Here is a 14,029-nt window from a genome sequence, read left to right on the forward strand (position 1 = left end):
TCATAGTTAGATGCCTGGCTGACAACTGTATAAAACAAAAAGTAAACACAATATTCGAAGCACGTAGTGCACACTGTGGGAATTTACGACTGTGCGTGAATCCCCCCTGATATTGGTATGATCCGAGCTCAGGCATTAAGCGACTGAGCGAGAGGGCGGGGCAGCAGAAATCGCGCTGTAATATCCAGTTAACTGTCCACATTTGTACTCTGTTTTTCCATTTATTATATTTTTTTTTCATTAATTTGTCTGAAAAAAAGATCCACGTAGTAACCAAAGAGAGCCTAAATCAATGGTCTCTAATAGCAGCCAAATTATAAGAGCTTTCATTAGTGATGGTGAGATGAAGCCTTGTGATGAACTGAAGCTTTCCATCCAACTGGTCGACTCATGGTTCGAAGCACTGTGACGATTCATTGGCTCTACTGCGCCATCAAGTGGACGATTAAAGTCAGATAGGCTCAATGATTATAATGATGTGATGTGTAAACCTCTAAACTTAATAAATAAATTGTTTTCATGGTTATTTATCCCGAATATTGTCTCAGTATGTCTGATACAAAAGAGAAAGTGGAAACTATTAGGACAGAGTTTTGGTATGATTGTGTAACAACCATCATGGTTGTAAACCGCCATGAGTCTCCCATCAAAGTCAAACTTATAGACTTTGGCCTCGCATGTCCTGCGTCTGCAGTGATGCCTGGTGACTGTGTGGGAACGGTTGGTTATTGTGCACCGGAGGTTATGCTTGGCCTTCCTTATAACGAAGCAAGTGACATGTGGTCTCTGGGGCTGGTGGCTGTGGAGCTTGCTACAGGGGTGCCACTCTACCCTTCGGAGAATGACTATGATTATCTGAAATTCATCATAGAGACTCAGGGTCAGCCACCAGATCATGTGCTAGACTCTGGCGTGTACACTGAAAACTATTTCATTGGAGACAAATACAAACAACAGTGCTGGACATTTAAGACGGAAGAACAATTTAAAGGCTCTGTTCCAGGGACAGGACATGAATCCCTGGAGACAAGATACATAATACTTACACGTCTGGATGACCTCGAACAGCTAATGATGTTTAGACGAGGACCAGAAGCTGGCCAACGCTTATTTGTCAGCCTAATTAAAGAGATGTTGGCCTTGGATGCACACCAGCGGATAACACCCTCTCAGGTTCTCCGGCATCCCTTTTTCAGCCCTGGCCTCTCTAAAAGGTTCCCATGTATCAACATTGAAAGACCATACTGAATCAGTCTCCAGCATGGCATCTTCCACCCTGGACAAAAGTGATAAAAACACAAACTGGGGTTGGAAAATGACATTAACAGCAAATTATACTGCAAAAATTAATTAAGCTGCTGCAATAATGATCACTTTGGCTTTTTTTTTTAAATTTTCACTCCCCCCACCCCAACCAGTCGTGGCAGAGGGCTGTCCCTTCCTGAGCCTGGCTCTGTTGAAGGTTTCTTCCTTTTTAAAGGGAGTTTTTCCTTCCCACTGTTGCTAAATGCTTGCTCATAGGGAAATCTTCTGATTGTTGGAGTGGCTAAAACTCTAGGGGAAGTAGCAATTCTTGTGAAAATTAAAAAAAGAAAGCCTACCAATCTTCAAAGCGCAGCAGCGGACACCTTACCATCACATCAGTCCTTCAATCAGACCTAAAACACCACGTTTACAGAAATAAATTCCATACAAATTGGAAATAAATTGTGTAATAATTGTTGTTTTTGATTGTTTATAAATATATAGTGCTTCCATTCAGCCTCCTAGTAGACATACCTGTGTTATAAATGTAAAACTCCTCTGATTTTCAGAAAGGTTGACCTCTGACCTTGAAGTCAAGGTCACTGAGATTTTCAGTAGATGCAACCATGGTATTGACTTGAAAATTCTACACTATCAAAGACTTAGGTGCCCACAGCATCTCGCCATATACAAAAGATTAAAAGGTGTTTTTTCTAGGCTTTTATAAAGATTACAAAACACAAATAACAAAAATGACAATGCTATTTTGATGTTTTCTAATGTAGCGCAAAAAATGAAACAAACCCTAAAATTAATAAATAAAGCAATTTTTTTTAATCTTAAACTACTGGATAACAGCTCTTTTCTAATAACATTGAAGATGCTGTTTAACTGCTTTTCAGCAGTAGTGCCCTACTAATTAAAGACTCAGCATCACGCCTCTGTGCTGGGTCAGGCCACAGGACTTCATCCACATTACATGCTATGGGCTCTCTTGCAAGGCAGCGAGGAAAGAATCGTTTAGCATGCCGAATCCAGCTCTGGCAAGATTCCACTGCTATCTCACCACAAGCTCCATTCAATGCTTGAAGTAGATTTTCCTGTAAGGGTTTCGGTCTTATACTTTCAATCTCCATGCTGAGAAAAACTCCTCAATAGGGTTCAAAAAGGGAGATTGCGGTGGAAGAAACACATTGATAAAATGCTGTTCATTGTGAAACCAATTGCATATTCTTGGACTTCGGTGAAAGCTCACATTGGCCCAAATGATATGGGATGCTCTGCCTGCTCGCGATCTCTCTAATCAAGCAAAGCATCCCGTAGACCATCTGGGAATGTTACTATAAGTTCATTGTTGTACAGCCCAACAGTAACATGACTGTGGAGAACCCCATAGCTGCTGATGGCAGCACAGATACCGTAGTTACAGTTCCACCACGCTGGCCAGGCAGTTCAATAATGGCACGTTGACCTACGACATTGCGACCTTTTCTTCTCCTTTTTGCTAGATTCAACATGTATGTTGTCTTTTACATTCTCTTGCTGCATTTCACGCAGTCAAATTGCATTATTCTGATGGACCATATCCACAATAAGTGTCTCCTGGTGTGAGCACCCTCATGTGGCCTTCCTTCAATTCTAAACAAAATACCAAAATACCATAAGTATACTTGTATACATAGCACATGTATACATTATACTATTTCATTTACAGAACTAAAATTAGTTTGTTGTGTAAAGAGAATCTTTGAGCTTGACTCAATGGTTAGGCCTCATGAATACATCTTCATGGATGAAGCTGTATTCAGTCTAGCAAAAAGCAGAAGAAGAGGTTGCAACATGTGTTTTAAATTTTGAGTGGTAGTGTGTTAATGATGAAAACAGTGTGTTAGTTCTGTAGCCTGTGTGCACCATTCTGGGTACAAGTGTTAGGCTGCCAGGGTCGTCGACCCAGTGTTTTGTGTTTTTGGTTCTTTGATTTTGTTTATTTCATTATATTCTAGCTTTGCCTTATAGGTCATAGGATTATTCTTAGTTTAGGTTATTTGTGTGGGTTTTGTTAGAGTTTTAGTGTTCTGGTTTTCTGTCTGTGATCCATAGTTGCTGTCTCCCCTGTCTGCTGTATCCCTGTGTCAAGTCTGCATTTCTGTGTTATGTTTCCTGTTTTACTTTGAAGGTCCATGTCTTATGTTAATGTGTCTGGTTTTGCTTCCCCTGTCTCGTTAGGCCTGATTTGCCCCAGCTGTGTTTCCGTCCTGTTTCCCATTCCCTGATTGCTCCTCTGTGTATTTAAGCCCTGTGTTTCTCTGTGTCCATGTTGTGATCTACCATCATGTATGCGGTGTGGCCTGCCTGCGGCTACTTTCACACTGCAGGTGAAAACGCTCAAAGCGGTCCGCATGCGCTGTTACGTTCCCCTGGGGGGGGGGGGGGTCTAGGCGGTGAGGGGGAAGTAACAAAAGTGACCGGGTCAGAAAAAGGAGTCAAGGAGGCGAAACAGTTTAAATAAAACAGTTTTATTGAAGTAAGTCAACTAAAAGAGATGGACAAGCCGTTATCACCATAAAACACAAACAAAACGCAGGCGTTGGTCAAATAAAGCAAAAAGTCAAAAGGAAAGCACAGCTCACTAGCTGGAAACCACAACACACAGCTCACTAGCTGGAAACACCACACAAAATGGCACTCTGGCCCAGAGCTCACCTTTCCCTGGGCTTAAATACTTTTAATTACTGATGTGAGTCAGCTGTGTTACAGGGAAAGGTGGCACCTCAGGCAGAAGAGGTGGTGGGACACGCCCACACAGGCACCTTCAGGAGGAGGCCCTGCTAGGGCCGTAACACCCCCTCCCATAAATACAAACCCGTGGTTTGTCAAATTATCTCGATAACCAAAATGATTAATCAAGTCCGTAACCATTGCATCACCAAATTGCAGGTTTTCCACCTACTAAACCCCATAGCAACGGTTAGGCATTGTCAGCGGAAGCTGCCAACCCCATCTCAATGGGTTCAAAATACTTACTGAAGGTGGCCCCAGACCCTCAAAACAATGTCTCATGTGATGGCTAGGGCTTTGAGCCATCACATGTGGAGAACACAGGCAGTCAGAAGACCTTTCTGCAACACTTTGCAGACGATTCCTCAAGTCACCGGTACAGGCATGTTTGTTAGCCAGGGTTGCGGGTCTTACTGGTGGTTTTATACACAGCCTGTCCCCCTGCAGGTCATTTTGGGGACCTGGGAAATTGTCAACCAGCGGCCGCTCAGGGTTAATTGATCCCTTACACTGACCACAGGAGCCCCTTAAACAACTATGCCCCAAGTGTGGTCCTTTGCTGGGCCTGACAACCTTGTTAGTTTGAGAACCATGAGTGACTGTTTTCAAATCAGGCCTTCTTCCCTTTCGATACGCTTTCCGCTTAAGTGCCAGTTTCACACAATCAGCAACCACATGGCCAGGCTTGTGGCAGAAGAAACACAGTTTTGCTTTGGAACTTGAAACCACCACTTTTTCAGCCTCGTTAGCTGGCTCCCTCCTAGCTCTCCAAGATGTATTGTAGTGAGAAGGGATGTCACATTCTACAGCATTTGTTTTATGAGTTAGGGTAAACTCATCTGCCAGTATGGCAGCCTGCTGTAAAGTGGAAACCCTCTGTTCACTTAAATAAAGAGCAATACACTCAGGAACAGAGTTTTTAAAATCCTCCACAAGCATGAGCTCACGTAACAACCCCAAGCTCTTAACCTGGCTTGCAGAGCACCACCTACCAAAAAGCTTTGCCTTCTCCTGAGCAAAGTCAAGGTAGCACTGACCCTGTGCCAACTCCAAACCTCGAAAGTTCTGCCTATAGGCCTCAGGCACAAGTTCATAGGCTTGGAGGACAGCACTTTTAATCTTTTCATAAACTAGGCTGTCCTGCATAGACAGACCAGAGCAAACTTCCTGAGCCTTACCTGTGAATTTACACAGCAACATCACCCCCCACACGTCTTCAGGCCACTGTAATGCAGTTGCTATGCTTTCAAATACACTGAAGAAGCTCTCAACACTGGATTCACAGAAAACGGGAACCAGGTGGATGTTATTGCCCACAAACGAGCTTCTAGACACCTGTGCACTGATGGCTGCATCAGCCATTTTAGGGGCCGGAGAAGGGTTAGAAAACACACCCTAATTAAGACACAACCACACCTCTCTGCCAACTCACTCCGAAACTACACAACTTGGTTTAAATGACCAACTTACCTCTTACAGTATACACAACAAACACAACTTACCCAGTTCCTAAGCACAACAAACTTTACCTATCTTCTGGAGCGTGCCGGGCTCGAAGCAACTTGAAAGGCGAAACTTCAGCGACCGGAGCCCTGAATTGCCTACCCCCAACAGGGAACTAATCCCCGCCCAGGATTACTCTGAAAATAAAAAAGGCAAAATAACAAAAGAGTGCCCGAAGGAAGAACTTAAAACAAAGCTCAGCTGGACACTCAACTGGGAAGTTGAATCTCCAAAGGTAAAAAACAGCAAGATAATCAAAAACCAATTCCAACTCAAAACTCCCTTTTCAACGATCCCGGACGAGCCCCCACTTGTTACGTTCCCCTGGGGGGGGGGGGGGGGGGGGGGGGGGGGGGGGGTCTAGGCAGTGAGGGGGAAGTAACAAAAGTGACCGGGTCAGAAAAAGGAGTCAAGGAGGCGAAACAGTTTAAATAAAACAGTTTTATTGAAGTAAGTCAACTAAAAGAGACGGACAAGCCGTTATCACCATAAAACACAAACAAAACTCAGGCGTTGGTCAAATAAAGCAAAAAGTCAAAAGGAAAGCACAGCTCACTAGCTGGAAACCACAACGCACAGCTCACTAGCTGGAAACACCACACAAAATGGCACTCTGGCCCAGAGCTCACCTTTCCCTGGGCTTAAATACTTTTAATTACTGATGTGAGTCAGCTGTGTTACAGGGAAAGGTGGCACCTCAGGCAGAAGAGGTGGTGGGACACGCCCACACAGGCACCTTCAGGAGGAGGCCCTGCTAGGGCCGTAACAGCGCAAAATCAGACGTCACACACAACGCGCTCTGTTTAGACCCAAACCAAACAGTATTGTTTGACTGATGGCTTTAATATAAAGACTTGTTTCGGACTTTACATTTCCCAATTTTGTTTTAAGTTATAAAGTTATTGTGCTATTTACATATGGCCTAATAATTATCCTTATTGCTGTTTTAGAGAGGAGCGGTGCTTCAAAGGATAGTTGCAGATTTCTGTCAGAATCTGCAGATTATACAGTACAAATAAAATGTTCACGTTTCTCCAACGCTGTCTTCCCAACAGTTTCACTAACATCTATACTGGATGGCCCGGAAGCGTTCGCGATGTCTTCTTGGGCGCTGATAATTGGCGTCTGTCTTGTGTCAGTGACGTAAAAGACAGATTTAATGCGAGATGACCATTCAAACAGCAGTCGCTTTCTAAAACATCAGATTTGTATCGGATTCAGTACCACATACGAAAGTGACCCAGGTCGGATTTGAAAACATCGGATTTGTGCTGTTCACACTGTCACACCATGATCGGATATGGGTCGCACAGGGTCAAAGTCGATTTTTGATGCGCTTTCGCCTGCAGTGTGAACGCAGCCTAAGTTTTGTTCTGTTTGAGTTTAGCATTAAAGCTGTTTGAGTTCACGTTTGTCTCCACAGTCTGCACATTGGGTCCTTCATTTCACCACTCCTGCCTGCACACTAGTGATGTTGAGATGAAGCCTTATGATGAACTGAAGCTTTCCATCCAACTGGTCGACTGTCAAGAGATACATCACTACAAACAGGACAGTGGTAACAACAGTAGGCTACGGACAATTTTAAGTTTTAGATTTTAAATAGGTTATACAAATTTCAATGGGAGCCGGAAGGTTGCCGGTTCGAGCCCCGGCTCGGACAGTCTCGGTCGTTGTGTCTTTGGGCAAGACACTTCACCTACCGCCTACTGGTGTTGGCGAGAAGGGCCGATGGTGCGATATGGCAGCCTCGCTTCTGTCAGTGGCAACTGTGGCTACAACTGTAGCTTGCCTCCACCAGTGCGTGAATGGGTGGATGACTGGGTGTGTAAAGCGCTTTGGGGTCCCTGGGGGGGGGGGGGACTAGTAAAAGCGCTATACAAATACAGGCCATTTACCATAGTACGTCACGAGCTCCCTCGGTGGAGTGAAACGCTGCCGTCTGCTCCTTGCTATCTAAAATATAACCGGGCACTGACGTAAACTCTTCTGTTTAATCATTTTCTGTTTGACGTTTATTCAGCTGTGTGAAACCCCGGAGGAACCCTCCCGAGGGATTAATAAAGTTAAATTATAAAGTTTTATATATATATATATTAATATATATATATATATATATATATATATATATATATATATATTAATATATATATTTATATATATATATATATTTATATATATATATATATATTTATATATATATATATATATATATATATATATATATATTAATATATATATATATATATATATATATATTAATATATATATATATATATATATGAGCAAGGGCTCAGAGAAGAGCTCGAGAGGATGTGGAGGGTGAAGGTAACGGTGGTCCCCGTGGTAATCGGAGCACTAGGTGCGGTGACTCCCAAGCTAGGCGAGTGGCTCCAGCAGATCCCGGGAATAACATCGGAGATCTCTGTCCAGAAGAGCGCAGTCCTGGGAACAGCTAAGATACTGCGCAGGGCCCTCAAGCTCCCAGGCCTCTGGTAGAGGACCCGAGCTTGAAGGATAAACCGCCCGCAGGGGCGTGCTGGGTGTTTTTTTTTATAAATTAATATATATATAAATTAATATATATATATATAAATTAATATTAATATATATATTAACCCGAGTAGCGAAAGACCGCGGGGGTTTGAAAATGATGTGTCAATCGGCTCAGATATTTGAAGTTTACACAGCTACATTCTCACCTGAAAATATGTTAAGTTTTTTTTTTTTTTTGCAACCCAGAAAGAGAAATAAGAGTAATATTAAAACTAAGTCGCTGCCGCCATTGTTGGAAACTGGAATTGGCTGGGCCGCGCTATGAATTCTGCAATATGGTTTTTCAATTTTGTTGTCTGGGTGGAAAATCGGGAAAAATTTGGGAGAATGGTGGCTCCGGGAGATTTTCGGGAGGGGCACTGAAATTCGGTATTCTCCCGGAAAAATCGGGAGGGTTGGCATGTATGGTTGTGGCAACATCATTAACCTTGTCAAACACCTCAGAGTAAATCATATCACAGAATATGACGAGCGTATGCTGAGGTGAACTGAAGAGGAGGACAGGGACAGGTGCTGCTAGGGCGAGACAGACGTCTCTCACGGAGCCCTTTAGTGCTGCTGGCAAGGTGTTCAAATAGCGCACAACTTCAGGTTTTTTATTTCTATATGATGAACTCTGCATTATTAAGTGATAAGAACAAGTAATCTGATGTCCTGTAATCATTATGATGCTATAATTTGAGATACAATAAATAAAATAAGCTTTTGTACAAAGTATCGGATCAGTATCATCGATACCACCCTGAATATTACTTGGGATCGAAAAGGAAATCAGTGGTATCACACATCTAGCATTTAGCATCTCAACTTCAGAGGAGAATTATGGACTTTTCTTATGAATAAAACTCTTCTACTCTTTGAAGGATGTTTAATGTTTACCACACATGCTGATAATCTATGCACACTATGTGTCACCATTATCTTCACAGTCATCAGAATCACATTTGCGGGGTGGATAAATGCCCTTTCAGAAACATTTTCTCACTCATGAAAAGTGTTTAATCAACTGCCCTTTTTGTTCCAATGCAAACACTTTAGCAAAAGTGCTTTAATCAGTTAAGCAAGCACAAAAATAACATTCACCTCCAGTGACCTACAAATATAACTAAAATTTCCATCACCATCATTCATGGATCTTGAGTAACAGGCAGCGTGACCCTGCAATTTCAAGCAGTTTTCTGAATCCTTCTGATTCCAGCTCGTTTGTTCGATTCATGAGATGACGCCGTGCTTCCTGCCAGTCTGGATGAAAGCGTCAACACAGTGGTCGATGTCTTCGTCCGTGTGTGCTGCCGAAATCTGAACACGGATTCTGGCTTTTCCCTTTGGTACGACTGGGTAGGAGAATCCAATCACATACACTCCTGTGGAGGGAAGACACTACTGTGACACTGTATAAACACAGTGGCAGATTCACATACTCTCTGCTAAGTGAGTCAGTTTCATCTACATTAAAGAAAAAAATAAAGTTAACGTGGAAGTGCCAAAAAAACTGCAGTTCCTTGAGCGGCCACTTGAGGCTTTCTCCAAAAGTGAGTCAATCCTCAGACTCCCAGAAATGAACATGTTTTTTAGCTTGGTACAAAAAACTACTTTTGGTCTCTAGTTGTAGTTTCCCCCTTCACAACAACAGTGCAGGTGGTGAATTATTTTATTACTCACAATTTTAAACTGTAATAAGGTAAATTTAAGCTTGTGGGCACCTTGACTTACTGATAAATGGCTGTACGGGAAACAGGATGTTCTAGCTTGTCCAGCAAGTCAGTGTGGTCAGTTGATGAGTGTAAAAGCAGTATTTAATTTCTTTCTTACTTAGCACTAATTAGCTTGTGTAGCCATAGCACTTACTCAGGTTAGAGCTTGCTAACCAGCCTTGCTAGCATAATAAACCAATAACTTAGCAGTTGTCATTCATCAAAACACGGTCATGTCTGACTTAAAGAAAAAAACAAAAAAAACAACAACATGGCAGAGGCCAGAATTTGAACATTAATTCTTTGAAAATGAATGGCTAACATTCCATCTATTATATACAGTCTATGGTCTCACCAAATTTTAGCATATCGTCAGCCATTAAAGAGGCCAAACGTGCATCGCCAAGCATCACAGGGCAGATGGGGTGAGCTGAGCCTGCAATGGTGAAGCCGGCTTGCGTCATCTTGTTCCTGAACCTGATTTGACAGCAAAGAGAAAACTATTATACTCACAAATTGGTAAAACCAGTTGTAAGCAGTATAAACCTTATCACTAAGTGCAGGACATCCTATATATGATATTAGTATTGCTACAGATAAATCGATTGGCGTTTATGATGTACACAACACTAAAAACATAGAAGACTTCCACTGTTTGTAAGAACAAAACATACCGCATCGTTTTGGCCGTCATGCTTTGGGCAATCTCGTTGGAGGCAAGCAGCAGTTCCACAGCCCGTGTGGCACTGCCCACCACAGGAGGGGGGAGCGCGTTGGAGAATAGGTAGGGCCGTGAGCGCTGCCTGAGTAGGTCAATGAGAGGCTTTGGGCCGACTGTGTAACCACCTGAGAGAAAACAAAACAACTACATCACACCTTGGATAAGTCTGTTAGTACCTGCTCGGATCACTTGGAACCTCGGTTAGAAGGAGTTTCAAAAACAGTACCTGGGTAACAGGTATTATTAGCTAATGGAAAACCCTGAAAATCGAGTAGGTACTAATGGAAAAGGGACTTTACACTCGCATTTATTACAGGAAAAACTTTGAGTAAATATCAAAAGTGGAATTGTCAGGTGGGCCGATGCACTACACTAAACAAATGCTTCTTTTCTATGTCTGTGTTAAATGTACAATGTTTTACTAATTTATACTTAATAAAAAGATGTTATGAGAGCCTTCATGTTAGAATGGAGTCATACCTGCTGCTCCTCCCAGCGCTTTGCCAAGAGTGGAGTTAATAATATGAACTCTATCCATCACTCCAAGGAGTTCATCAGTTCCTCTGCAAATCAGAGGGAAGTGGTAACATTAGTTCGTCACCTCTTGATAATAGAGATAGCTAAACTTTATCAAGAGCCCAGTCTCACGGTAGTTACTGTAAGACGGGGCTTTGGCGACACCTAGTGGTCATATTGAAAAAGACACTGAATAAAAAAAAAACTGCCCTAAAAGGCTGTTCATAACAATCCACTCTTCTCTTAGAAATTAAAAATGATATTTGGGCACTACACTTTTATGATTAGGGGTCTTTTGTATTTTATTTTGCAAAATAACCGATTTATGATTTTTCAGTTGAAGTCTTTTCTTACCCACCTTCCCCGAGGCCCTAGGAAACCTGTGGCGTGACATTCGTCTATAAACACCATGGCTCCGTACTGCTCAGCCAGGTCACAAATCCCTCGCAAGGGAGCCACATCTCCATCCATAGAGAAGACCCCATCTGTCACTACCAGACGCATACGAGACGACTGAGGACAACAGAGAGTGCAGGTGATTGGTGTGTGACCTCCTCTGAGTAAGCTGTCATTTTTCACTCTCTTCTAACACACTGCAAGGAGAGTTGGATCAAGAAGGAATGTTTTACTCCACGCACCTGAGCTTCTTTGAGTTTGGTTTCCAGGTCACCGAGGTCCATGTGTTTGTACCGCAGCCTCTTTGCTCGACACAGGCGAATGCCATCGATGATTGAGGCGTGGTTTAGCTCGTCAGAGAGCACTGCGTCATCTGGGCTCAGCAGCACCTGTTGTGAGAATAATTCAGAGTTATACTGATCGTAACGGGGGAGGTCCTTAGCTTCAAATCCATTTGGACCTACCTCAAAAAGTCCCGCATTGGCATCGAAACAGCTGGCGTAGAGGATGCAGTCCTCTCTCTCGTGGAACTCAGCGAGCTTCTGCTCTAGCTTTTTGTGGAGATCCTGTAAATCACGCATTACGCAAAATTAACCTCATGAATTAGACAGCTTTGGGGTGATATGCGTGATCTTTAAGCACCAGACCTGCGTCCCACAGATGAACCTGACAGAGCTCAGTCCAGCACCGTGTGTCTTCAGAGCATCGATTCCTGCCTGGACCACTTCTGGATGACTGGACAGCCCGAGGTAGTTGTTGGCGCAGAAGTTCAGTATACCTGAGAGAATTTTGGATGCACAAAAGGAAAATTAAGGTTAAAAAAGAGAGAGTCACTGTCCCATAATAACCTCTTTGAGCATGTCAAAGCTGGGAGTAGAAGTTCTGCTTGTAGTTTTAGGCTACAGACGAGACAAGAGAGAGAAGACAAAGAGTGACAGAGAAAACAATGCATGGGACTGTGGCACTGTTGGGCACATGAAATGAACGGGGTCGTTTTGGTGCACGAGGGGTCACGACCTAAAGTCTGTGGCCCATTCATAAATCAGCAGAGTCAATCTCTGGCAAGGGTTCATGCTGAAATATAAACAGTGATCGGCTGCTTTGCTGGAACAATAGCAAATAAAGCAGAGATTAACTGGTGCAGTGCAGTTAAATGCTAGAGCCTTCACAAGTCAAACAATGAACTTTGCATTGTACAAAGCACAAAACAGCTTTCTGTTGATGATATAAAGACCACTTTACAAATTATTTTGAATTATTTAAAGCTTGAATCTCATACTTTTGCTGTTACGAGTTCTTGGTTAATGTTTTTCCAAAGGCTGCGCCGAGAATAGCTTCAGAAGTGCAAAACAAGGGAGTAGCAGGGATTACTTCAAGTTCACCGCTGAGATAAGAACGTGGCAGAACTGAAACCTTACCTGGGACGGTGCGTTTAAGGACCATCACCGAGGAGGGTGCTACTGCTCACTTATAAAACTGCTGTAACTGGAAACTCCTAGTACTCACTGCCACGACTGCCGTCCACGCTGATCTCAGGACCCTGCTTGGAGGTGATGATCCTCTCCGATTTCCACGTCCCCGCGGCTCGGATCGTCTCCAGCTCGTGTTCCAGCACCGCCCGGGCTTCAGCGGCAGCGGTGTAGCTGCGGCTCAGGCCCGAACACCGCAGAGCCCCCCGGAGCGGGCTCACCAAACTGCGGGCAGCTTTTCCGAGAGACATAGCGGTGAACTCGTTATGCTGTTAAAGATATATGAACCGTGGCACAGAAAGGCTCAATGTAAAGAGCAAGCGTGGTTGCGTCACGTAACAAGGGTAGGCGTCTGTCTGGAAGACCAATCAGAGCGCAGGGCCGCTGGCAGGTGGCTTGTTTGGGCCAATCGCATTGCAGACAGTTTTTTTTTAACTGGCTGATATCCACTTTGGTAGTCCACAGTCTGATGCCTAATATAAACTATAACAACATTTTACTCCTTTTAGTCACGTTTCGTACGTTCCAAATACTTTGTACATCACAGGAAGTACTTTGCGTTTTAAATATAGTACATTTATAGCAAAAAAAATGTGACAATACAGTATGTTACAACTAGAAAAAAAAACATTGCTTGTTTTTGAGTGTCGGCACCGAGATCGAGATCCCCCCCCCCCCCCCCCCCCCCACACACACACATTTATTTCAGTGTGTTGAAAGTGCCTTCAGTATCCAGACTGAATACACATCACGCTAAAACACAAACAATAAATGAACCATGCATGTGTTTTTTAAATAAAAATGTACTATTCCTTTGCCACCATTAAGTATTTTTTTATAATCTGTGATAGTACTATATGGGTACCCAGCTGTCACCAGCCTCACATCCAGCCCAGGTGGACACTGAAGTAGAGCGGCTTCTCTGGCAATCGATGGGTTGCTTCTTGGCTCCTGCAGTCTGGATGTCAAAGTATCCTTGTGCAAGATTTCAAGACCTGAGTTGATGCGTCCATCGGAGTTTGAACATGTGTATGAATGAATGTATGTGCGAGATGCTTTGAGTACTTGGGTAGAGCAGACCAGTCCATTTACCATTTACTATCAAAATTAGAAGAGACAGCCTGTGGCAATATAGAAGGACAGGACCAGTC

At 43.2% G+C, this 14,029-nt stretch overlaps 1 protein-coding gene across 1 annotated transcript; it reads right to left on the reverse strand.

Moving 5' to 3' along the window:
- Positions 1-8,734: 8,734 nt before the first annotated feature.
- gcat (glycine C-acetyltransferase) lies at positions 8,735-13,223 on the reverse strand. The gene is made up of 9 exons (XM_086288429.1): positions 12,916-13,223; positions 12,057-12,187; positions 11,874-11,975; positions 11,652-11,798; positions 11,372-11,526; positions 10,978-11,060; positions 10,451-10,622; positions 10,132-10,253; positions 8,735-9,446 (listed from the first exon to the last, which is right to left on the reverse strand). The coding sequence occupies exons 1-9, from the start codon at positions 13,127-13,129 to the stop codon at positions 9,295-9,297; spliced, it is 1,278 nt and encodes a 425-aa protein (XP_086144555.1). The 5' UTR covers positions 13,130-13,223; the 3' UTR covers positions 8,735-9,294.
- Positions 13,224-14,029: the final 806 nt, after the last annotated feature.

The sequence above is a fragment of the Aulonocara sp. 'chitande type north' Nkhata Bay genome, linkage group LG4 (assembly GCF_057382095.1).
Source record: "Aulonocara sp. 'chitande type north' Nkhata Bay isolate Kocher_YH1m ecotype deep benthic linkage group LG4, A_spYH_male_GT1.1, whole genome shotgun sequence".
Taxonomy (NCBI): Eukaryota; Metazoa; Chordata; class Actinopteri; order Cichliformes; family Cichlidae; genus Aulonocara; species Aulonocara sp. 'chitande type north' Nkhata Bay.

Excerpts from the sequence above, each read along its gene's own strand:
- gcat (XM_086288429.1), bottom strand. The coding sequence starts at position 13,129 with ATGTCTCTCGGAAAAGCTGCCCGCAGTTTGGTGAGCCCGCTCCGGGGG. Across the intron at positions 10,623-10,977 it reads AGCGCTGGGAGGAGCAGCAG|GTGGTTACACAGTCGGCCCA; the intron begins GTATGACTCCAT and ends GTTTTCTCTCAG. Across the intron at positions 9,447-10,131 it reads TGACGATATGCTAAAATTTG|GAGTGTATGTGATTGGATTC; the intron begins GTGAGACCATAG and ends TTCCCTCCACAG.